The following is a 23,716-nucleotide window of genomic DNA, read 5'->3' on the forward strand; positions in this document are numbered from 1 at the left end:
ATATGTCTCTTGGATGTTCCATTTCACCAAAGAAGTTGTTTTAAATAAACATTTTAGAGAATTTTAGAGCAGAAAGGTGGTTAAGGCAGGGAAATCTGCCACTCGGGCACTGGATTTTGGCATGTCAGAGGTTTGGGCTCCCACCCAAAAGTTCAGGCTGTGCTCTCCCAACTCCCCATCACCCAGGCAGGAAGGAAGATCATCTCCAAGGGGCTGAGGATGAGTCAAAGTCCATTGTTAGTCAGCTTTGCAGGAAATAAAGGCTTGGAGGAAAAAAAAAAATCTAACTGTGTCCAGGTAGGGTCATTGGGGGTGAGAAACACAAGAAACCTGAGCCTGGGGAGGACTCAGTAACACAAAACCTGCCCCATCCTGGGGCCAGGAAGATGCTGGATTTAATTAATTTAATTTAATTCTGAGGGGATGACAGGACAGGAGGTGGGTGGGGTGCTCCTCCTGGGGCTCCCCACACTGTCCTACCCCACAGAGGAGGAATTGTGCTCAGAGCTCCTCAAGGACACATCTCTGTGTCCCACAGCAAAAATCAACCCAGCCTGAGCACAGGAGACAAAGAGAAAGATCCCTGAGCCTTGTTCATCCCTCTCACAATGTCCTGACACACACAATGGCACCTCTGGGAGGGTTCTGGGTGGGAATATCAAGGTATATTAAGAAAAAAAGAGATGTGACTCCTGGTTTTGCACAATTTCCAGCTGGTGTTGCAGGTCCTGGGGATGCTGATGGTTTATCCCCTCTAAAAACATCCAAAATCCCCTCTGTCCTCGCTCCCCTCAGTATTTAGGGTTTTCTCCTGTTGGAGGAAGAGAGACACAGGTTTTTCCATGGTGTTTTCAATCAGAAAGTGGAAATTTAGAAGAGCCACACATCCCAAAGCCCAATATCATCTGTTTCCTTCCACCTCCAGCCCAGAGACTGGCCCAGGACTCCCAGCACTGAATTGTTCCCTCCTGGGGCAGGAGGAGCAATTAACCCACCCTTGATTAATTCCCTTTTTGGGATGCTGGGGTCAGGAACACCAAAGGTGCACAAAGGGGGGAGCTGCAGGTCTGGGTGAGCCTGAGGGGCCACTAAACCACGTCTGGAATAAACCTGGGGTGATGGGGGTCCCACATCCAGCTGTGCAGGTGCTCATCACTCAGGAAAACCATCACAAAATTCATTCATTTTCATTCATCGACCCATTTTCATAAACCATGTGAGAGTGGAATAGAGAGGAGAGGAAACATTATTATTATTATCATTATTATTATTATTATCATCATTATTATTATTACTATTATTATTACTATTATTAAATATTGTTATTATCATTATCATATTAAATATATCTTTATAATAACATTATTTATATATTGTAATATTTATAACATTAACTTATATATCTATATAAATAAATAACATATTTTTATATGTATCTTTATATGTTATTGAATTTATATTTTATTATATTATTATTGAATTTTATTATTAATAAATTATTATTAATAATAATATTTCGAGAATTTACGTGCTATTCCATAGGAAATGCAGCCCTACAACAGGCTTGGAGGGTTTTGGAGGGGTTTGGGGGGTTTTGGGGGTTTTGAAGGGTTTGGGGGGGTTTTGGGGGGTTTTGGAGGGTTTTGAAGGGTTTTGGAAGGTTTTGGAGGGTTTTGGGGGGTTTTGGAGGGTTTTGGAGGGTTTGGAGGGGTTTGGAGGGTTTTGAAGGGTTTTGGAGGATTTTGGAGGGTTTTAGAGGTTTTTGAAGGGTTTTGGAAGGTTTTGGGGGGTTTTGGGGGTGTTTTGAAGGGTTTTGGAGGGTTTTGGAGGGTTTTAGAGGTTTTTGGAGGGTTTTGGAGGGTTTTGGGGGGTTTTGGAGGGTTTTGGAAGGTTTTGAAGGGTTTTAACCCCAGACAATCCTTGGAGCATCTTCTCCCTGATGTCTCAGGACACCTCAGAAGCCCCAAGCCCCAGACAGGGAGGAGCAGCTCCCCAGGGAGGAGGCTGCAATGCTGAAAACAGGATTTAGCCCTTGATTTTTGGAAGCCACAAACCTGTTTCTCCTCCACCTGGACACAGCTGGGGCTCCAAACCCACAGTGAGGCAAGGCTGACCTCTGGTGCCACAGCCTGGCTCTGGAAATCCTGGTGTGGAACAGAATGAAGGAAATGGATGATGAGGTTACAAACCAAAATCCAAATTAAAATAAAGAATAAGTACAGAAAAAAAAAATAGAGAAAATTATATGGAGAGAAAAAAAAAATCTAAAGATGGCTTAGAAATTGAATTCTTACAAATCGTATCAAATCAAATTAAACCATCAAATCACAGCCTTGATGTGCCCAGCACCAAAGGCACCAAATCTCAGAGGCAGCACCATCAACTCCTGAACCAAACCCCAGCCTGGATGTCCCTGCCCTTCCCTGACTCCTAAAAAAATCTTATTTTCCCACCTTTAGGGGATCCAGGAGAATCAGCATTTGCTCAGCATCACCCACAGCAGCCAAGCCTGTGGTGCTGCTGATAAATCATCTCATGGGAGTTTAATAACAAGTTCAAATACAGCACTAAGGAGAAGAAAAAAAACCTTTTTTATGGGTTTTTCAGGGTTTTGAGGCATCAAACCCCTAAACCATCACCACTTTTAAGGCAGGAGAGCCCTCTCGTGGGGAAACAGAGGACAAGGCAGAGATTAAAAAGTCACACTGGCATATTTTGCTCCTTAATTCACTCACTGGCTCCAAACTGAGCCCAAAATTCCCTTTTTCTCACAGGAAAAACCATTCCCTGCCTCTTCCTCCCCGACCCTCACAGTCAGGGATGGTTTAACTCAGGACTCTGAGTTAAACCCCAGACTCTGCTTTTCTGGTAGACATTTCCACCCACCTGATGACTTTAAATGAAAAATAAATAGAAATGTCCCTTTTTGCCATGGGGTGGGGTTTAAACTGGCTGCAGGACCTTTTTCCCAGGGAATTCCCAGGGATGGATTTCTCTTTCCCACCGCAGGGCAGCACTGACATCTAGTGGTCTCATTTTTGGGGGAATTAGAGATGCTTCATTAATACCTCAAATAATCGTCCCAGGGCAAAAAGGAATAACTAAAACTCATCCCAGAGCTGAAAATTCGGACGCAAAGCAAGGAAAGGACAGCAAAACTCCCCAGACTCCCCCAAAACGGGGCGATTTTGCTGCTGCAGAGCAGGAACGTGGGGCTGTGTCATCCTAAGAGCCAAAAAAACCCTCAAATTTCAAATACTCGGGGCATTCCCTGGAGAGGAGAGAGGAGGGCGAGTTTTGGGGTTAAAAGGCAGGAAACCCCCCCAAAAAAAACACCTTGAGGCTCTTTCCCTTTGCCAGGTGAGGTTTTCCCCTTTCCCTGGTTTATAACGAGCCCTACGAGGAATTAATTCCATTAATTCCAGCTACTGTTGGAATGAGAACCAGCAGTGCCTCCCAGGCCAGATGTGTCCTCCAGGATCAAAGACGCAGCTCCAGGAGCGAAAAGATGGGAATAAATTACACTTTGTTGTCTTTGCAGCTTTACCTGTCCTCGTTGGGAGAGGGGGAACTGCCCTCCTGCCTCCCCTCCTGCAGGAAGGGAAAATCCAGGGAGATGTTGGCACTTTTCTGGGGTTTGGGGTTGGAGGAGCAGAGGCAGAGTCAGGGTTGGCTTTTGGCTCCTGGTGCTGGCTCTGTGCTCCCCTTCTGGTTAAAATACAAATTGTCCCCAGCCCCAGGGAGCTGGAGAGGGAGGAAAAGCCACCTGAGAGAGGGAAAGGAGCAGCTCCTGCCAGGAGAGGAGGAGGATGATGAGGAGACCAGCCAAGGCTCTGGGTTTGGGTTTGGGTTTGGGTTTGGGTTTGGGTTTGGGAGGATCCCTTTAGATATTGGAGAAATGTCCCAAACCAAACCCCAGCACACCTGGCCCTGCTTTTCTCCCTCCCTGCAGCATTTTGACCACCCAACATCTGGATTGGAATTGTTCCCTCCCACACCTGGGGCACTGCCCACCACGAGCATCCAGAATTATTTTTAATTATTAATTCCCTCCTCTGCCACAGTCACAAACCTCATACTTTAAAAAGGAATAAGCAGAGCTGCTGCCCCCAGAGCTGCTGTTTGCAGCCAGGGCTGTGTGGTCACTACATAGGTGGGGATGTGGCTTTTAAATGGAGATAATAATAGAGAGAGAGATGTAAATACACCCCAGAGCAGCCTTTAACCCCACTCCTCACTGCCCAGACTGGCCACACTCTGCTTTTCTGCTTTCCCAAGAATCCTGAGGTGCTTTGCTCTTTCAATTCTTTTCAATATCAGGCTGAGGGGGGAAAAAACCCAAATGTGGAGGAGCTGGTCCTTGGGCTGGCACTCCCAGCAGTAAAACCCAAGCCCTGAGCAGGAGCTGCTCCCTGCAGAAGGTTTAGAAAATCAGAACAAGGAGCAGAAAAGGATCCACCACCCCCAAACTGCACCGAGAAACCTCCCAGGATGTTCCAGTGCAGCACAAAGGGAGCTCCAGGGGCCAGGAATTTCATGAACTAATGGAGAAGGAGAGGAAAGAAGGAGTAATGGACACGCAGTGATTTCCCTCTCTCCGTGACAGCCTTTCCTGAGCGGGTTCCCAGCCAGGGACAGGATGTCTCTGCCCATCTCATACCTGGATTTACTGGGAATTCAGCTTTTCTGTGCCTGCAGGGCTTGTCCTCACCTCGAGGGAATTCAGCAAACTCAGCCCGAAACGGGGTGAATGGAGGGTTTGTAAATGGAGGGTTTGTAAATGGAGTCACACAACACACACACACACACAGAATAAACAAAAAGAAGAGCAACAGGAGGAGCTGGCTGCATTGTAATATCCTCATAGGTATTTTCCACAAGGCTGATTGAGCCCCTTGGCCTGTTCCAGCTGGAGGAAACCCCATGTGGCTGCAGCTGTTGGTTCAGAGCGCGGAAACTCCCTGTCCGTGTGTCCTGCTGGAGTTTCCCTGGGGCCCAAAGCCCCCCTGGCCCAAAGCCCCCCTGGCCCAAAGTCCCCCCTGGCCCAAAGCCCCCCCTGGCCTGGCTGGGGGAAGGACATGGGAACCCCCCGAGGCACCTTCTGAAATGAGATGCCCCAGCTGGGGAGGGATGCTGAGATCAGCCCTGGGGTAAATCCTGCCGTGCTGGGGCAGGGGGAGCTCTGCCAGGCCCCGGCCCGGGGGGACCCCCAGAGCTGGGGAAGGGTCAGACCCGCCCGGGCAGCGCTGGGGATGAACAAAGGGTTAATGCTGGGAGAGAGAGCAACAGGCTGGAGTTGACACTTGGAGGCAGGCGGGGCTGCCGGCGCCTGATTGGCCTCAAATCCCATCCAAAAGTGGGTTGGGGTTTCTTTTTTTCTTTTTTTTTTTTTTTCTTCTTCTTTTTTTTTTTTTTTCCTTTTTATTTTTTTCCTTCTCTGCTTCTTCGTCCCTTTTTATTTATTTTTTTTTCCTTTTTTTTTTTTTTTCCTGGTTTTGGGGGGAATATTTTTGAATATTTTTTTGTAGGATTTTTTTTTTTTTGGTTGCCTTTTTTTTTTTTTTTTTTTTTTTCTCTCTCTGTTTCACTTCTCCTCCTCCCCCAGGCTCCGGCTGGCAGGGGAGGGGAATGGGGAGAACAGCGAGAGATCAAAAATAAACCTCTTATGTCAAAGCCGGGGGGAGAAAGTATAAATACAGCGAGCTCCGCGGCCAGCACAGAGAAACAACCCGGGGGGGCATTTCACCCATTTTACCGATTCGGGATGGGGCGGAGGGCTCTGAGAGCCCCTCTCCCCCTGCACCTGCTGCTGCTGTGCCAGGCGTGGGCCGCGCCCGCGGGCCGGGAGGCGCTGGCCGTGCTGCCCGCCCGCCTGCCCGCGGCCCCGGGGCTGCTGGCGCTGCGCCTGGCCGCCTTCGGCCGCGCCGTGGTCCTGCGCCTCCGCCCCGACAGCGCCTTCCTGGCCCCCCGCCTCCGCCTGCAGCGCCTGGGCAGCGCCGCCAGCCCGCCCCAGTCACTGCTATCCTCGGGGTCTCCGCTCCGCCGGGGCTGTTTTTACTCGGGTGCCGTCGAGGGCAGCCCCGATGCCCCCGCCGTGCTCAGCGCCTGCGGCGCCCGCGGCTTCACAGCCGCTTTCCTGCTGGACGGGGCGGCCTACGAGCTGCAGCCCCTGGGGCCGGCACTGCCCGGGCCGCCCTGGAGGCGCCTGCACCGGCTGAGGAGGAGCTGGGCCCCGCCCGGAGTCCCCGGGAGAGCCCCCGGGAGAGCCCCCGGGAGAGCCCCCGGGAGAGCCCCCGGGAGAGCCCCCGGGAGAGCCCCCGGGAGAGCCCCCGGGAGAGCCCCCGGGAGAGCCCCCGGCAGCGCCGGGCCCGGGCGGCCCCCGAGGGTCCCGCGGTTCGTGTCGCAGGCGCGGTACGTGGAGACCCTGCTGGTGGCGGATCAGTCCATGGTGCGCTTCTACGGGGAGGACGTGGAGGTAAAGATGCTGTTCCCCTTGCCTGTTTCCTCCTGTCCTCTGTCCGCATCCTCCTGTCCTCCTCTCCTGCATCCTCCTCTCCCCTCACCCGCATCCTCCTCTCCCCTCACCCGCATCCTCCTGTCCCCCCCGTCCACATCTTTCTGTCCCCTCCTGCATCCTCCTGTCCCCCTCTGCCTGCATTCTCCTGTCCCCTGCCCGCATCCTCCTGCCCGCATCCTTCTATCCCCCCTCCTGTATCCTCCTGTCCCCCCCTGCCTGTATCCTTCTGTCCTCCTTCCCGCATCCTCCTGTCCTCCCCTTTCCGGCATCCTTCTATCCCCCCTCTGCATCCTCCTGTCCCCTTTCCCCGCATCCTCCTGTCCTCAGCGCTGTCTCACTGCTCTCTCCATCCTCTCCATCCTCTCCATCCTCTCCATCCTCCCGCCCCTCGCTGTCCCCGTCCCTGCTCTCCCCAGTGTCTCTCTATCCCCTTTATCCCTCCATCCTCCGTCCCGTCCCATCCCCGCCGCCTCTCCTCCTCCCAAAGGCGCTCCTCCAGCCCTGCTGCCTCTGTGTCCCCTCCTGTCCTGCCCCCCGAGCCCTCCCGACCCCCGGGGACACCTTTGTGTGAGCGAGAGGAGTGACGGGGGGACATCAATCCGCACCTTCCCTCGCTGCAGAACCCCCGGGCAGAGCTGTGGTGTTCATCCGTGGGGTTCTCTCGGTGTTTGGGGACTTGCCCAGACCCAGAGAGGTGTCTGTGCTCACACTGTGGTGTCCCCAGGGGCGGGGGACAAGGAAAGAGCCGCGCTCAGAGCGATGGGCTGAGCTCTGATAGTAAATAAAGCAGAGACTGAGCACTGAGCAGTCCCTGAGCCACCTGTTAGCACCGAGCAGATGGAGGAACAGCCCTTTCCCTTCTCCAGCAGCGCCAGGAATTCTCACCCTCCCTAAACCCTCCCTGGAGAGACCCTGCCCCGATAAAGCTTTTTTTTTTGGGGGGGGGGAGACCCCAAGAGCAGAGACCAGGGTCCCCCAGCCCTGCACATCCATCCCCAGGGAGGTCCTGCTGCCTCTTCCATCAGCCCCAGGTTGTTTTTGGTGCCTCTGGCACTGCCAGCTCCTCACCCCGGCCCTGCAGGGATGGGTGGTTCTGCTCCAAATCCAGGTTTGCACCAGCAGAAACACTCCGAGGTCTTTTTTTGCAAGGAATAATTAATTAAAGTTGCTCATTCTCGGGTTGGGAGCAGAGTCCTGGGAGCTGGAGCTCAGCTGGGAGGCTGAAACCACTTTGGCAGCCCGGCTTTGCCTCTTCTGCCCACTTTATCCTCCCCCCAGGGGCTTCTCTGCTCCCAACAAAGCAGCGTTTTAATTCCAGCCCTGCTCAGCCCAGGGAAACGCTGAACCTTTGGGGCTCCAGCTGATTTCAGCTGCTCAGCTTCACTCTTTTTACCCCTGGCTGGGTTTTGCCACCGAGCCAGGCTGGCAGGAGCAGCTGGCACAGGGTCAGAGAGCCAGGGCTGATGCTCTGGGAGGCACCTCGGCTGTTTACAGCACTCAGAAAAGGGTTTGAAGTGGAGGAAGATGAATTTTTTAGCTGAATTTTGATTTTTTTTTTTCCCACAGACGTGATGGTGGGAATTGCTCTCTGTGGTCTCTGATTCCCCAAGAGGACAGGGAAAAATAGCACAGGGAACTTTCTGCACCTGATGGCTTTAAACCAACACCCAATGGTGTCTGAATTGTTAGAAATAAGGTGATTTATTTGTGCTAAGGGAAATCCTGATAATGCCCAGCTTGAGCTGAGAAAAAAGCAACAATTTACCTCTGGTTAAACCTGTGAATTTTAGCAGCAGGAGAGGAAATGGCACCTCCACACAACCAAGGGGTGGAATGGGCACCCTGCCCTGGTTTGGCTGCTCCAGCCCTGGCCTTGGCTCTGATTTTACCATCATTTCCTTGCCCCTAGAGCAATACCTTTGCATCACCTCTCAGGGATGGGAAGGAAACCTTCAAACATCTTATTTTGGATTATTAAATTAATAACATATTAAAATATTTGGGAGAAAACTTGCACCAGCTCTGGTGCAGCAGCTAAAAAAAAAAAAAATAACCAAAAAACCACCTGCTGTTTTTCTGTGTCTTTTGTTCTCTGGAACAAAAATGCAGAGAGCAGCAGCACAGGAATCTTATTTCTCCCTAAATACCTTTGTTGTAGGGTGAAAAAAAAGCAGTGGCAAGTGTTGCTGAGATCTTAGAGAGCTGCCTAGGAGAGATACCCAGGGAGTCAAAATGTTGAGTCAGAACAAACCGTTATTTACATAATGACTTTTTCTTCCCGTAACCACACTTTAATTACCAAATATTTATTAAAGGTCACCAGCATTGTTTGTATTCCCAGTTATTTTCTTGCATAAGTTGTAACAGCTCGAGCAGAAAGAGTCACCCTAAGATGCACTCGAGCGTTGAGGGTTATAATCAATGCCATGCTTGTGGTGGGAAAATGCTGTTAATGATTTATTTCCAATCAATTTGAGCCTCACAGCTCGGCTCTTAACCTAATTTGGACAATAAGAGCTTATTCTTACCTTCATCAATAATTTTATGTAAAGGAGGGAGGTGTGAAGGGAGTGGTGAAGCAAGAGGAGAATTGGACTTGAAATTTGGGGGGTTTAATCATTGTTTGGGGGTTTAATCATTGTTTGGGGTTGATGATTTTAGGGGAGGGGGTGTTTTGGGGGGCAGCAGCAGCAGGACAGTGCTGAGCAGTAAATCCTGGGGGCTGTGGAAGGATTGAACCTGCAGAGACTGGGAAGACTCTGATTTGGGAAAGGAGGGAAGCTCCAGGCTGGACATGGGAAGTTTTACATTTTTCTTGCAGAGGATCCCAAAGGGACTGTGAGCATCACTCAGGGAACGCAGTGTGGTTTGGAGCAGGGGAAACTGAGGCAGGAGATGGGGCTGAGCACCTGCAGCTGGGCTGCACTTGTGAGGATGCTCTTCATGGCTCAGGAACGTCAGCCAAGGCACCTTAAAGCACCAGGCAGCTCCAAAGCCCAGCTGCAGCATCCCCAGCCAGCTGGCAGGCAGATGGGATTCCTGTGGTGGGATTTCTCCAGTCTCTCGGGTGCAGATGAGACGCATTTCCAATCTTTCCTCCGCAAGCACGACGGCCCTGATCCCCTTTCCCTCCTCCCCTGCAAGTGAGGGATCTGCTGTTCCTGACTCCCTGGATGACTGAGGACCACAGCAGGATCAGCTCAGTCTGGGAACGCTGGGATTCCTTGCTGACTCCTGTTTTTTTTCCAGGCAGATTGATGAGGTTTTAGGAGTGCTGATGCAAACCCTTCCCTTTCAGAGCAGACAGGAGTGCGGGGCAGGGGGCATTGACAGGGGGCTGCTGCCAGCTCTCCACACCCACATGGACTGGGGGTAATTCCAAAGCCCCAGTTCTCCTACACTGGGTAATTCCAAAGCCCCAGTTCTCCCATATCCACATGGACTGGAGGTAATTAATTCCAAAGCCCCAGTTCTCCCACTCTCAGATGGACTGGAGGTAATTCCAAAGCCCCAGTTATTCCAAAGCCCCAGTTCTCCACATTCAGATTTACTGGAGGTAATTCCAAAGCCCCAGCTCTCCCACACCCACATGGACTGGAGGCAAACCCAAAGCCACCCTGGAGCCCCTCGTGTCCGGCTCTTAGATTTGCTTTAGGGTATGTTGTAGTGTGAGGGGGTAAATGCACTTAATCCCTTGACAAAAGAATCCAGCCCCTCCTAAAGCCATCCCAAAGGAGTGGGATTAAAGGGGATGTTTGCTAAGGGGGACCTGTGTGATGGTGCCATCCACCAGCTTTCCTTCTGGGATTTGTCCTCTGAGTGTGACCCTGAGGCTGCATCCATCTTGGGGCAGGAGGACCAGGCAGCCTCTGAATATCTGAATGTTCCCCTGGCTGGTGCAGTCTCCTCACACCGGGATATTCAACAGCTGCTGCATTTCAGGGCTTTGGAATGAAACTGCTGCCTCCCTCTGAATGAACTCTGTGCTGGCTCCCAGACTGCAGCACTCCTGCTCTGGGATACTCTCAGGATGGGCTTTTACTCCATCTCTGCCTCTGGGGACAGTCTGAATGTGCCTCAGTTTCCCCTGCCATGAACGGGGGTAATTTGTGGTTCAGCCTCAAATATTTTTTGCAAGGGAATTCTTGGCCTGGGCTTGGAAGCAAAGGAGGAGGAGGAGGCTGGAAGGGCAGCCAGCAGCCCCTGGGCACCCCAGCCAGGGGGAGCTCACAGGTGGTGCTTTGGGGGAAAGAAACAACCTGAGATGTTTTTACCCGTTGATTTTTAAGAGCTGGGTTTGCTTCCTTGCATCTGCCTGTGCTCCAGAATCTCAGCTTTTCTTTCTTCTTTCCCCTCTCTGCAGAAGTGCTGGCTTCTAGAGAAAAATCAGGGGGGAAAACCCCAAAAAATCCAACCAACAGGCAATCCCACAGCCCCAGGCTGGGCTGAACTTTGCTCCCCACACATTGGGGAGCACTTTGGAGGGAGGCAGGTGGTGCTGGAGTGTTCTGTGGGTGCTCCCTGCTGTCCCTCTGTGCTGGGTGGGTCCAGCAAATCATCCTGTGCATACCCCAGAATAATAATAGTGTCTGTGTCAGAGCAGTTTCACCCATCACAATAATAATAATTAAAAATAAACGCCAACGTTTGGGGGATCTTTGCAGGCTTCAGCTTCTGAGTGGTTCCCATGAAAGGGAAGAAATCAGAAAACTCCATCCTTCAGTAAAGACAACCAGCTCAGTTCCCCTTGCTCTGATTTGTATTTCTTTCTCCTGTCCCTCTGCCTGTGCTGGGGGCTCCTGTCAGGCAGTGCCTGGCTCAGGGCAGGGCTCCCCCAGACACAGAGGTGCTGTGGCAGGAGGGGTCTCAGAGCTGCTGTAAGGCAGCTGTGGCAGACAAAAGTCATCCCTCCTCATTTTTAGGGAGAAGTGGGTGGAATTTGATACTGAGAGCAGAGGGAGCCCAGGATTGCAGCTGGAGGGAAAAGGGGTATCACCCTCTGCAGTGCCTTGACAGAAATGCAGTGCCTGGGGCAGAGAAGGGAAACTCCACAACCCTCTCTGGTTCACAGGGGTGTCCTCTCCCCCCAGGGCAGGTAAGAGGCTGATTTTCCAGCTGTGTTTACCAGACATCCTGCCAGGTCTCCCAGGACGCTGCTTGGACAAGGCAGGGGAGCTCCTTGTGCCTGCAGGGCTGCAGTGCCTGGCAGGAAGGCAGAAAGCAGAAACCAGTGTGTTTGCAGCCCTGGGCTGCTCAACCCCAACCCAAAGCTCTGCCCTGCACCTGATCCCAGTGCCCAATCTCATCCCCAGTGCTGGGAAGGGAAGGCAGCATTCCCTCCTGGGCGGATGGTCAAGCCAGAGGCAGTTTGCACAGAGGATGGGACCAGCAGGGTTCAGCTCATCCCCGGCCAGTTGATGGCCAAAAACACTCAGCTGGCCTCTCCTGAGCCCTGAGCATCTGTAATTTGCTCTTGGCCATGGCTTCAAGCCCTTGGCTGGGCCAAGGCAGTGCAGGTGGATTGCTGCTCTCCCCAGGGCAGCCAGGATCCATCCAAAACCCGACCCACTCCTGCACGGGCCAGGGATGGGTATAAATAGACACCAGATGGTGGAACAAGTGAATTTGACCTCTTCATCTTCACTAAATGGCTGTTTGTTCGGGTTGCTTTCCATCTTCCCTTTCCAGGCACGGGGAAGGTGCACAGATGTTTTCCAGGTCCCTCTGTTCCTATGCTGGTGGATGTTTTTGGCTTGGATGTACCCCTGAGGATGTGAGGGTTGGTGTCCTGGGGGGTTTGTGGTATGAACTGAGATGTCCCAGGTCAAATCTACTGTTATGGACAGAAAGCTCTAATGGGTTAGGAAAGGATGCAGATTTATTGCCTTGGAAATGAGGGATGATCCCGTGAGGAGCAGCTCCAGCACAGAGCATCCCTCTAGACCTTCAGGGGTGTAATTTTGTGATATTTTTAGCAAGCTTCCCAAAGAACTTTCCCCACAGGGCGACCAATTCCCCCAAGTTCATGGAGCAACCACTTGTGGGGATCTCACCTCAAATTTCTTGCCTCTGCAGTGACTTCTCCGTGACGTGAGTTGCATTCTCTGGTCTGGATGTGAGTCACGGCGTGGAGATCTGGCCAGTCTAAATAAACCAGTCTATTCCCTGCTCCCATCAGCCTTGCTGGGGCCTGCCCTTGGATAATGAGCCAGGGAGGACTTGGGATGTGTCTTGTTGAAACAAAACATCTGTTTACGTGGGGCTGCCAGTGACGGGATAAAATGCGGCAGAATAATTTAAAATAGCCACAAGTGCCCTGGGCAAGTGGCTCTTGGTGCAGAAAATATTCTGTATCTCACTCATTTGCTAAGAAAGCAGCATTTTGTGTCTCAGAAAACACCATTGTCCTGGCAGTACCACGATGGACGAGCACACAGAGTCAGCTTTGCTCAGGAAATGTATTTTGGGTGAAACTCGGCTGTTGGAGAGGGCTCCCATCGGGTCCTTCCAGTTTAATTGGGCTCTGAATTGAGACCGCAGGGTGTAATTTGTCTGGGGAGGAGAGAAGCCACTTTCTCTTTCCCAATACTGTATTGTGTAATAGCTGCATTTTTTTCTCCTGACTCCAGGCCGTGAGCAATGCCAAGCAGAGGAGGAATTTTGATGCTCTGATAAGATGTTTACATCAGCCTAAACATTGCTGGCGCTTTTGACATATGAAGTAATCCCTGGTCATCACCAAGCAGGGGATGCTGCTGGGCAAAGTCTTGGCTGTCAAAAGTGTTTTAGTTCCAGTTTGTTGCTGAGGATGTTGGGTTCAAACCCTGTGACCAGCACAGACAGAAGTTTTACTGAGTGATTTTTCTCTAGTGAGATGTGTGTGAGTTGGTTCCTGTCCTGGGGCAGCGAGGGCAGGGTTAATGCTTTGGGAATATGCAGAGAACTCTCCAGAATGCTGAAGTTTTCCACAAGGAATTTCTTCCAGAGAGATTTCTAGGTGCAAAGGGCTCATGGGAAAGGAGACACAGCGTTTGGAGCAGGGGATGCAGCAGCACAAGGTGTAAAGCATCACATACAGGAAAGCCCTGAGTCCATCAGCCCACAGTCTGGGACAGGATGTGCTTCATAAATGAGGCTGTTTCTTTCTTTTCAAACAAAAACAACTTCCCTGCAGCAGAGGCTTTACCCAGGCCCATCTCTCCCTGCACAGAACCACATCCTGACCCTGATGTCCATGGCAGCTCACATCTACAGGCACCCCAGCCTGAGGAACTCCATCAGCCTGGTGGTGGTGAAGGTGCTGGTGGTGGAGGAGGCGGCGGCGGGGCCGGAGGTGTCGGACAACGGGGGTCTCACCCTGCGCAACTTCTGCAGCTGGCAGCAAAGGTTCAACCCGCCCAGCGACCGCCACCCCGAGCACTACGACACTGCCATCCTCCTCACCAGACAGGTCAGCAGCAGTCACCCCTGGGAATGCCCTGCAGCAGGAGGGAAAGGAGTCAGGGCATCCCTGGAAGGGGAGAAGGGGGTTGATTGTGGTGGTCGATCCCGCGCCGTGCAAAGAATGGAGTTTGCAGCGAAGCAATTGGGGAGGTGGGTTTATTCGGGGTGCAGAACAGCTGTGGGTTGCTCAGAGAGGTGTTGGGGCTGAATGTGGGGTCCCCTCCCCGTGCTGACTGCCCCTCCTGTCTGGCACAAACAGGACTTCTGTGGACACCAAAGCTGCGACACGCTGGGAGTGGCAGATATCGGCACCATGTGCGACCGCAACAAGAGCTGCTCGGTGATCGAGGATGAGGGGCTGCAGGCAGCCTACACCCTGGCCCATGAACTGGGTAACACGTCCCTTCCCAAGGGGAGGTCTGCTTCTTCCAGTCCTGATACTGGGAGGGGTTGAGGCACAGCTCAGCACCAGCATCTCCTGGCTGGGGGCCACTCACTGAGCCTTGGGGAGGTTCTGGCACTGACAAAAGCTGGTTTGCACCAGCAGAAACACTTAGTACCCAAAAAATTCAGGAAGTATTTCTTCACTGGAAGGGTTGTCAACCATTGGTAGGGGCTGCCCAGGGAGGTGGTGGAGTCCCCATCCCTGGAGTTCTTCAAAAAATGCCTGGACATGGCACTCAGTGCTCTGGGCTGGGTGACAAGCTGGGGATCAGTCACAGGTTGGATTTGAGGATCTTGGAGATCTTTTCCAACCTTAGTGATTCTGTGATTTACCTGTTGTGATGAGCTCAGGTGTGGGATCAAGCATGTCTCTGCCTTGGTTTGCCATTCCTGCACTGACTCATTTTTGCCCAGAAAAGCTGTGGCTGCCACAGCCCTGGGAACATTCAAGGTCAGGTTGGACGGGGCATGGAGCAACCTGGTCTAGTGGAAGGTGTCCCTGTCCATGGCAGGGGGTGGAACAAGATGAGCTTTAATCTCCCTCCATCCCAAACCTTTCTGGGTTTCTGCAAATTCACATTGCAGGCTGTACCACTGAGACAGAGCAAGCAGCTTTTAATTCCTTCTGATTTCTGGAAGCAAAGAGCTTTGGCAGAAAAAGGAGCTGCTTGGCACCTTACAGACAGTCCCACACAGCATCTGCTGAGGAGCAGGAGCTGTGCTGGGGGGCTCAGCTGTGCTGTTCTCTGCTCCCCAGGCCACGTGCTCAGCATGCCCCACGACGACTCCAAGAACTGCGAGAGGCTCTTCGGGCCCCTTGGTGAGCACCATGTGATGGCTCCTCTCTTCATCCACCTGAACAAGAGCCAGCCCTGGTCCCCTTGCAGTGCCATGTACCTCACCGAGTTCCTGGATGGAGGGCATGGTAAGGCTGGAGTCAGCTGCGTCGGGAATGGGAGGACACAGCCTCGAGGGAAATATAGGTTGGATATCAGGAAAAAGTTTTTCACTGAAAGAAAAATAAAGTATTGGAATGATCTGCCCAGGGAGGTGGAGGAGTCACCATCCCTGGATGTGTTTAAAACAAGACTGGATGTGGCACTCGGTGCCAGGGTTTAGTTGAGGTGTTGGGGTTGGGTTGGACTTGATGATCTTGGAGGTCTCTTCCAACCTGGTGATTTTGGGATTCTGTGATCACTCAAAACAGCCTTTTCCTTAATTGCTCAGACTCTTTGCCATGCCTTGAGGGGTGTTTGGGGTGAAAGGGGAATCAAACCAGACCACAGACAGAGGTGTGGGGTGCCCTGCTTGGTGCAATCAGTGGCATCCAGCCCTGAAATCTCCATCTCTACCTCCTGCCCCTTGCCCAGGTGACTGCCTGCTGGACGCCCCGGCCGAGCCCGTGTCCCTGCCTGCCCAGCTGCCCGGCCAGAGAGCCCTCTACAGCCTGGACCAGCAATGCCAGCAGATCTTTGGCAAGGACTTCCAGCACTGCCCCAACACCACGGAGGAGGATATTTGCTCTCAGCTGTGGTGCAGGACGGGCAGTGGGGAGCCCCTGTGCCACACCAAGAATGGCAGCTTGCCCTGGGCTGATGGAACCCCCTGCAAAGCCCAGGGGCTGTGCTGGGACGGGCGCTGTGTGCAGCAGGATGCCCTCACACCCCAGGTAAGGGGACAGTTCTGGGGTGGTGGCTGCACTCCAGGTGCCACCAAAGCCTCCCTCTCACTCCCCTTCCATAGCTGGACAGGGAAGGGAAAAGTAGAATGTTCATGAGTTGAGATAAGGACTGAGAAATTACTCACTAATCACCATCATGGACAAAACAGGCTCGAGTTAGAGATGTTAATTGAATTTACTGGTAACAAAATCAGAATAATGAGAAGTAAGACCTTAAAAACACTTTCCCCCACACTTCCCTCCTTCCCAGTTCTCCCTTCCCTCTCCAGCAGCACAGGGAGACGAGGAATGGGGGTTATGGTCAGTTCATCACAGGCTGTTCCTGCTGCTGCTCAGGGAGAGGAGTCAGAGTCCTTCCCCTGCTCCAGCGTGGGGTCCCTCCCATGGGAGACAATTCTCCATGAATTTCTCCAACATGAGTCCTTCCCATGGACACATTCTCCACAAACTGCTGCAGCGTGGGTCACTCTTCCACAGGCTCCTTCAAGGGCAGGCTGCTCCACTGTGGGTCTTCCACAGGGTCCCAAATCCTTCCAGCACAGCTGTTCCAGTGTGGGTTCCTCTGTCCACAGGTCCTGCCAGGATCCTGCACAGCTCAGGTTTCCCACAGGCTCACAGCCTCTTTCAGGCATCCCCTGCTCTGGCCTGGGTTCCTCCAGGGTGGATCTCTGCACCCCCATGCCCTCCACAGGCTGCAGGGGCAAAGCTGCCTCACCATGGTTTTCCCCACTGAATTTTGGGGGAATCTCAGCTCCGGTACCTGGAGGAATCCTTGCCTTTCCTCCAGCACTGCCCTGGGTGTCTGCAGAGCTGTTCCTCTTATATTCTCACTCCTCTCTTCTGTGCACCCAATTACATCTGCCTAATTTTTTTTTTCTTCTTCTTAAATACATTTTTCCCAAAGTCAACACCATCTCTGCTGGGCTCAGCCCTGGCCAGTGCTGGGTCCATCCTGGAGCTGGCATTGGCTCTGCTGGACATTGGGTTTGTGGTGTATCCCCCACCACAAACCCAACAGAGCTGGGCTGGGGCTTGACCCTTTGGGATTCCCAAATCTCTGATTCCATCCCTGTTGTCTCCTTGACCGGCTTTGGATTGGGTTGATTGGATTGGATTGGATTGCCTCTGGCTGTCCCTCCTTCTTTAATATTTATTACTGGCAAGTCCAGCTGATAGACGAAAGTCAGCTATTGAGCCGTGGGCTGGTCTGAATCAAAACAAGCAGTGCGGATCTGCAATTAAATCGTGACTTTTTGCCTTGCTGGGGAAATGAGCAGCGATTTCAGAGTCAGTCAGCAAAGTACTCAAAGCCCAGCTTACGAACAGACCGGTGGAAGTTGGTATTAACTTTGTGTGAAGTGTGTGCCAAAGAGCTTTTCTGGATCAGGGCTGGGGGCAGATTTTAGCTTTGCTCCAGCCCTTAGCTCGCCCTGGGAGGGAGCAGCTGGGGCTGGGCAGGCTCAGAGGTGGATCCAGCAGCTTCTCCTGGCCTCTTGCAGCCGGCGGTGGACGGCGGTTGGGGCCCCTGGAGCGCGTGGGGCTCGTGCTCGCGGAGCTGTGGAGGAGGCATCCAGTTCTCGCACCGCCACTGCGACAGCCCCCGGCCCCGGCACGGCGGCGCCTACTGCCAGGGCCAGAGGACCAAGTACCAGTCCTGCCACACCCAGGAGTGCCCGCCCGATGGTGAGGATGACCCTTCCCAAACATCCACTCAGTTCCCGCTCTTCCAGAACGTTCCAGGGAAACGTTACAGAACGCATTGCTTGGATATTCATACATGGGGGGAGTGATAGTTTCCTGCTGGGGGCTGTGACCTCGTGTGGCTGATGGAAGGAGTGTGGGATCCCTCCTTCATGACATTCCTCCGCTGTTTGCACACTCACCCCGTGCTCTCACTGTCCTCACCTCACTCCCATCACATCTCTGTGATGGCCAAGGACAGCGGCCCACTGGATCTTGGGCCATGTTTTGTCACAAAATAAAGATGCCTGACTCCAGTCAGGAGCAGTAGAAATCAGAAGGTTTATTTACAACTCATTCAGCCCTTTTATAACACGCTGTGCTAAAAGTCACTTTATTGGTCCATAGAATTGACATTTCTCCCATTGGCTGAGTAACAGAAATAGCAAACAACACCTGTTGTTACGGGAAAGGAATATTGTTTACACAAGGTTGTTTTGGGAAAAAGAAAACTGTTGAAAAGTTTCCCTTGGGAAAAGCTCAGCAAGTCTCAGGCTCAGAAAATATCAGGTCCAAAATGTTTCACCTTTCCTTTCAGGGAAAAGCTTTCGGGAGCAGCAGTGTGAGAAGTACAACAGCTACAACTTCACTGACCTGGAAGGGAATCACTTGGAGTGGGTTCCTAAGTACGCGGGAGTTTCCCCCCGAGACAGATGCAAACTCTTCTGCCGAGCCCGAGGGAGGAGCGAATTCAAAGTCTTTGAGGCCAAAGTAAGAAAATCACTAAACTGAGATTCCTGGTGATGGGAATCACCAATGTTAAGACTCCTGGTGATGGGAATCACCAAAATAAGATTCCTGGTGATGAAAATCACCAAACTGAGATTCCTGGTGATGGGAATCACCAAAGTTAAGATTCCTGGTGATGATAATCACTAAATTCCCATCCTCCCTGGTGATGGGGATCCCTCCTGTTTACCCCATGTCAGAACTCATCTTCTCTGCCTGCCCCTCTCCCAGGTGATCGATGGCACGCTGTGTGGCCCCGAGACCCTCTCCATCTGTGTCCACGGGCAGTGCATCAAGGCCGGCTGTGATCACGTCATCGGCTCCTCCAAGAAGCTGGACAAGTGCGGGGTGTGCGGTGGCAATGGCTCCACGTGCAGGAAAATATCCGGCTCGCTTAACAGATCCAAGTGAGGCGCCAGGGAAAAGGTTCTGCAGGGATGGGCTGGGGGAGAGAAACACCAGCATCCTCTCTCTTATTCCTTTTTTTCTATCACTGAAGTTGTAGGCTAGGAATATACTAGGATCCAAGCCAGCATCCTCGGCTGGCTGGCATTGCAAGAGCCTGGGCTCCTCCCCAGACTCCGGGGCTCAGGTTCAGTTTATTTCGGGGCAAAATTCTACAAGCCAAGTAGAGTTTATTTCCTAAAATAATAACTGATGTGACGGGCTCAGTACACCACTGGGAATAAATCTGCTGCCCCAACGAGTTTACAAAACGCATTTCACGCCAGTGCAGTGAGTTAGACACATATCCAAGGGCTGACATGTGATATAAATGTTCAGTAACTTTTCACTGGGCTTGAGGGTGAATTTGAATGCTGGGACAAGGGCACTGAGGCAGCCACTTCCCTCACCCGACATCTCTGTGGCTTTGCCAAAGAGCAGAATTTAAGGCTTTTATTGGAAATCCGTATCAGAAGCCCAGCCATCCAGTTCCATGCAGCGAGGTGACTCACACAGTCAAATTATATTTCCTAAATGGTTTCCTTCCAGGGAACAGCTGAAACAGGGCTTCCACTCTCCTATGAGTTGTTTGTGGTTGACTAAAGGGAGATTAGCATAGGAGCTACAGCCAAGAAGAGATCCCATTAAGATCAGGGTGAGGGAGGCCAGGGTGACGGAGAGCAGTTTGACTCAAAGGCTTTTTTCCAAAATACTCTGAACCTAATTACTGACCGCAGCATCCACCGTGGGGATCCATGGAAAACGATCCTGTGCTGGCTCCACAGTGTGAGTCACAGCACTGAGCGCTCAAGGGAAACCTTCAGTGTGCTGCTCCAGGAGCCTTGGTGCTCCAGAGATGGGCCCTGGCTGGCTCTGCAGGAAAATGCTTCCCTGGCATGGAATGTGCTCGGTATCCTCCAATGGGATTATTTCTGCATTGTGGTGGTGGCTGAAAAATCCTTCAAAATGAGAGTTGAGGGTGCAGAGACTCCCTTCTATTCTGTTGTTCTACGTCTATATCTGTATCTGTACCTACATCTACATTATCTCTATATTATCTCTGTCAATAGGTGATGTCACCCTTCAGAATCACCAGTGACAGGTTTTCAATCCCAAACACTTCACAGTTTCCAAACACGGGGAGTAAGGGGAATTTCCCACCTAGGCTGGTAATCACAGGGCTGTTCATTTGATTGCATCGCTCATTTTCATATGTAATTCAGAGAAATCTTCCAGCTGAGCTCACATCTAGAACATCTGCAACATTTCCAGCTCTTGAATGCTCGGGTTTACAGAGGGGTGGCTTCAGAGCCAGGATCCTGAGTGCTGTTCCATATATGAGTGTGCTCTTAGTAAGTCTTGAACACTAACCATGTCCCTTTGCCCCGTGCAGATACGGCTACAATGACATTGTCACCATCCCCGCCGGAGCCACCAACATCGACATCAAACAGCGCAGCCACCGCGGGGTCCGGCACGACGGCAACTACCTGGCCCTGAAGACCCTTGAGGGCAAGTACCTGCTGAACGGAGACTTTGCCATCTCAGCCATGGAGCAGGACATCCTCATTAAGGGCACCATCCTGAAATACAGCGGCTCCATGACCACTCTGGAGAGGCTGCAGAGCTTCCGACAGCTCCCGGAGCCCCTGACCGTCCAGCTGCTGACCATTGCCAGCGAGATCTTCCCACCAAAAGTCAAGTACACCTTCTTCATCCCCAAGGACGTCCCTTTCAGCAAGCAGAAGGGCAAAGAGAAGAAATCAGTCAACGTCATCCGGCCCATGCTGACCTCGCAGTGGGTGCTGGGTGACTGGTCCGAGTGCTCCAAGACGTGCGGCTCGGGCTGGCAGCGGCGGACGGTGGACTGCCGGGACGTGGAGGGCCAAACCTCCTCTGCCTGCAACAGATCCCTCAAGCCTGAGGACATCAAGCCCTGTGGAGACGTGCCGTGCCCTCTGTGGCGCCTGGGCCCGTGGTCCCCCTGCTCCCAGACGTGCGGCGAGGGCGTGCGGACGCGCAACGCCTCCTGCATCGATTACACCGGGGAAATCGTTGCCCCGGAGAAATGCAGCTCGCCAGGGCCACCACCAGCCACCTCGGCCTGCGTGCTGCAGCAGTGCTGAGCTCACTGCACTGCTCACAGTCAGGGGTGCTCCAGGCTGTCACCACCCTGGGGCAGGACAGCAAGGGTGCCGTGGGCTCGCTCGCCAGACAAATGACCGCTCTCCTGTGGTTCGTCCCCCACCGCATCGATTTCTACCTCAGAGGGGAGAATAACGGCGGCAAAACAGGGAGGAATCACTTCTTTTCCTTTCTTTCTTTCCTTTCTGGCTGGCAAGTTGTAACTTAAAGGGAAAAATAGGCATTTCTGTAGGGTGTTTGCGAAGAGCTGTCGCTGAGGGTGGTTGCAGATTGCTTTGGTGAGGTTTGCTGGGGTTTGGCACTGGAGAAAATGTGGATCGTGGTTTTGCCATCGCCCCAGCCCAGCTGCAGGTCAAGGAGGTCCAGGGTGGGTGTCTTTGCTGATGAAATTGGGATCTCTTCACAAAAAGCATGGGATGGGTTGCCATCCCCTCCCTGCAGAAGCGTGGTGTCCTTGAGCGTGAGGAGTGTTTTATCAGCTGTGGGTTTTACTTGGGAGATAAATTGCTTGTGTGAATGGGAGAAGGAATAAGCTGAGAGCCAGATCCTGGCCTGAATCAGGCAGGAGGACAGGTGAGAGGTGGTTTCTGCTGGATTTATAATCTACAAGGTGACAAACCTCTGTCTCCAAACACCCCCAACATCTGCAGTTATCCCGGAGCTGTTACCCCACACCTCTCCTTCCCCAGCTAGAAAACTAAGGCTTAATTACACCTGATCTGTCTTACAGGGCCACTGTGAGGATTAATTAATTCCTAATTCTGCAGTGCTCTGACTGTGAAATGCCCATTGCGATGCCCTCTGGAGCAGGCACTCTGGTGTGCCAGCGTTTCCTTTCCCATTCTTGGCTCTCAGTCCCCTGTGGGCTCATTTTTTCAGCTCTGCTGTAATTTTGGAGATAATTCACTACCCTGCTTTGCAGCAGGGATGAGCCCAGGATCTGTAGATCATGCCAGAGGTGACCAGTGCTGCTCTTCACCCCTGCTTTCCTGGGATATGTGAAAATGCTCAGATCTGGTGCCAGCTCCAGCCTTGCTTGAGCAATTCTCAGTCCAAAACCAGGCCTGGCAAGGCTGGAGCTGCTCTTTCCCAGCGGGAAGCAGCCACAGCCCTCTCCCCAGCCCAGCTGCTGCCTGGCCCCAGCACAGATGGCTGTCCAGACCCTGAACTTTGCCCTTTCCAAAGCAATCCCTGGCCCTGTGCTAGCAGCAGCCAGTGCCTGGGGAGCAGGGATGGAATTTGGAAAGATTTTGCTGTTGCTGGATGAGCAATTCAGTATCTCCAGGCTCCTCTCATACCCCGCCTTGGCTTCCTTTTTGGCAGCAAAATGTTGAATTTCCAGTGGGATCTGCCTTTTTCTCATAGGAAGGGGAGGAGGGCTGGAATTTTTGATGTTTCAGATTCCCCATTCACATTTATGGAGCCAAATCCTTTTCCTTGTCCCTTTTCCCCAAGTGAGCCAAGCTCGTGTGGGACCCTTTCCTGGTTGTCCAGCCAGGTTTGGAATGGGATGGTGGGATGAGCTGCTCTGCTGAAGACAGAAACCTCACTATTTACCTGAAAACATGAAACATTCCTGTTTTATCTCCCATACATGATTTCTATCAAAACCACAGGAGCTACAGCTCAGGATTGAGAGTATTGAGGGCTTGGCTCCTTTATTTTTATTTTTGAAAGGGAAAAAAACTGAAGGCCAGCTGCAGAGTTTGGACGCAGAGCTGTTTGGGCTGTGGCACAGACCTACCTTTGGGCAATGTTCTACATCTGCTAATTAATCTCCAGGAATTTAAGTTCTAACAAATAGCTGGATGCTAAAGTCATGTAAGCCTTGCGGGGTTATTTTCTTTTTTTCCCCTCTCTGAGTCTGCGAGGGTTTTAACTCAAAGCCAGCATGTGTTTCCTCTCCAGTGTCACCACCAGCATTTCGGATGGGTCAGGACTATCAGGCTGAGACAGTGCCAAGGAAAACGTCTGTATTTATCACACAGGAGCCGTGCAGGCCAAGGGGCTGCTCCAGGTTTTTTATAATCACTGTGCAGCTGCTTCCCTGGAGCTTCCTTGGTGTAAAAACTCCTTTTTGAGGGCAAATCCTGCTGCTTTTTCCAGCGAGGAAGAAGGTGGGGAACCCCCTGGTAGGCAGTGATGCTCTGTGGGTGATGCAAAGTGGAATTCTTGCCCCAGGCTTCTGTAAAAACAAGTAGCCTTTATGCTGATTTAAGTCAAAGAGGTTTTATATATTAGGCTATATATATATATATATGTATATATATATATGTTTCCCTTCAGTGAAGGATTGTAGCAATGTACTGAGCCTCTTGTGTTAGGTATTTATTATGAATTTCTGTTTGGTTTTGTACAGTAGCTGTCTGGAAAGGAGAAAAAATAAAAATAAAAATAAAAAAGAAGGAAAAAAGAGATTTAAAAAGACTGTGTTTTAACATGCTGCTCGCACATCCCCTCTCTGAAAGCTGCAGGGAGCTGGAGAAGGGATGTCTTTGCTCATTGTTTATCCACTCTGGTATCTGACTGGTGTTTCCCCCTCCCTTGGTACCAGCCAAGCTGTGCAAGCCCAA

The 23,716-nt window shown here is 52.0% G+C and overlaps 1 protein-coding gene across 1 annotated transcript; it reads left to right on the forward strand.

Moving 5' to 3' along the window:
- Positions 1-5,764: 5,764 nt before the first annotated feature.
- On the forward strand, positions 5,765-21,124 carry ADAMTS8 (ADAM metallopeptidase with thrombospondin type 1 motif 8; the record flags this gene model as incomplete). Its single annotated transcript, XM_083878187.1, has 9 exons — positions 5,765-6,475; positions 13,728-13,967; positions 14,220-14,352; positions 15,162-15,329; positions 15,775-16,073; positions 17,585-17,768; positions 18,364-18,536; positions 18,786-18,961; positions 20,392-21,124. The coding sequence occupies 9 exons, from the start codon at positions 5,765-5,767 to the stop codon at positions 21,122-21,124; spliced, it is 2,817 nt and encodes a 938-aa protein (XP_083734313.1).
- Between the last annotated feature and the right edge of the window lie 2,592 nt (positions 21,125-23,716).

The sequence above is a fragment of the Zosterops lateralis genome (assembly GCF_965231275.1).
Source record: "Zosterops lateralis genome assembly, chromosome: 25".
Lineage (NCBI taxonomy): Eukaryota > Metazoa > Chordata > Aves > Passeriformes > Zosteropidae > Zosterops > Zosterops lateralis.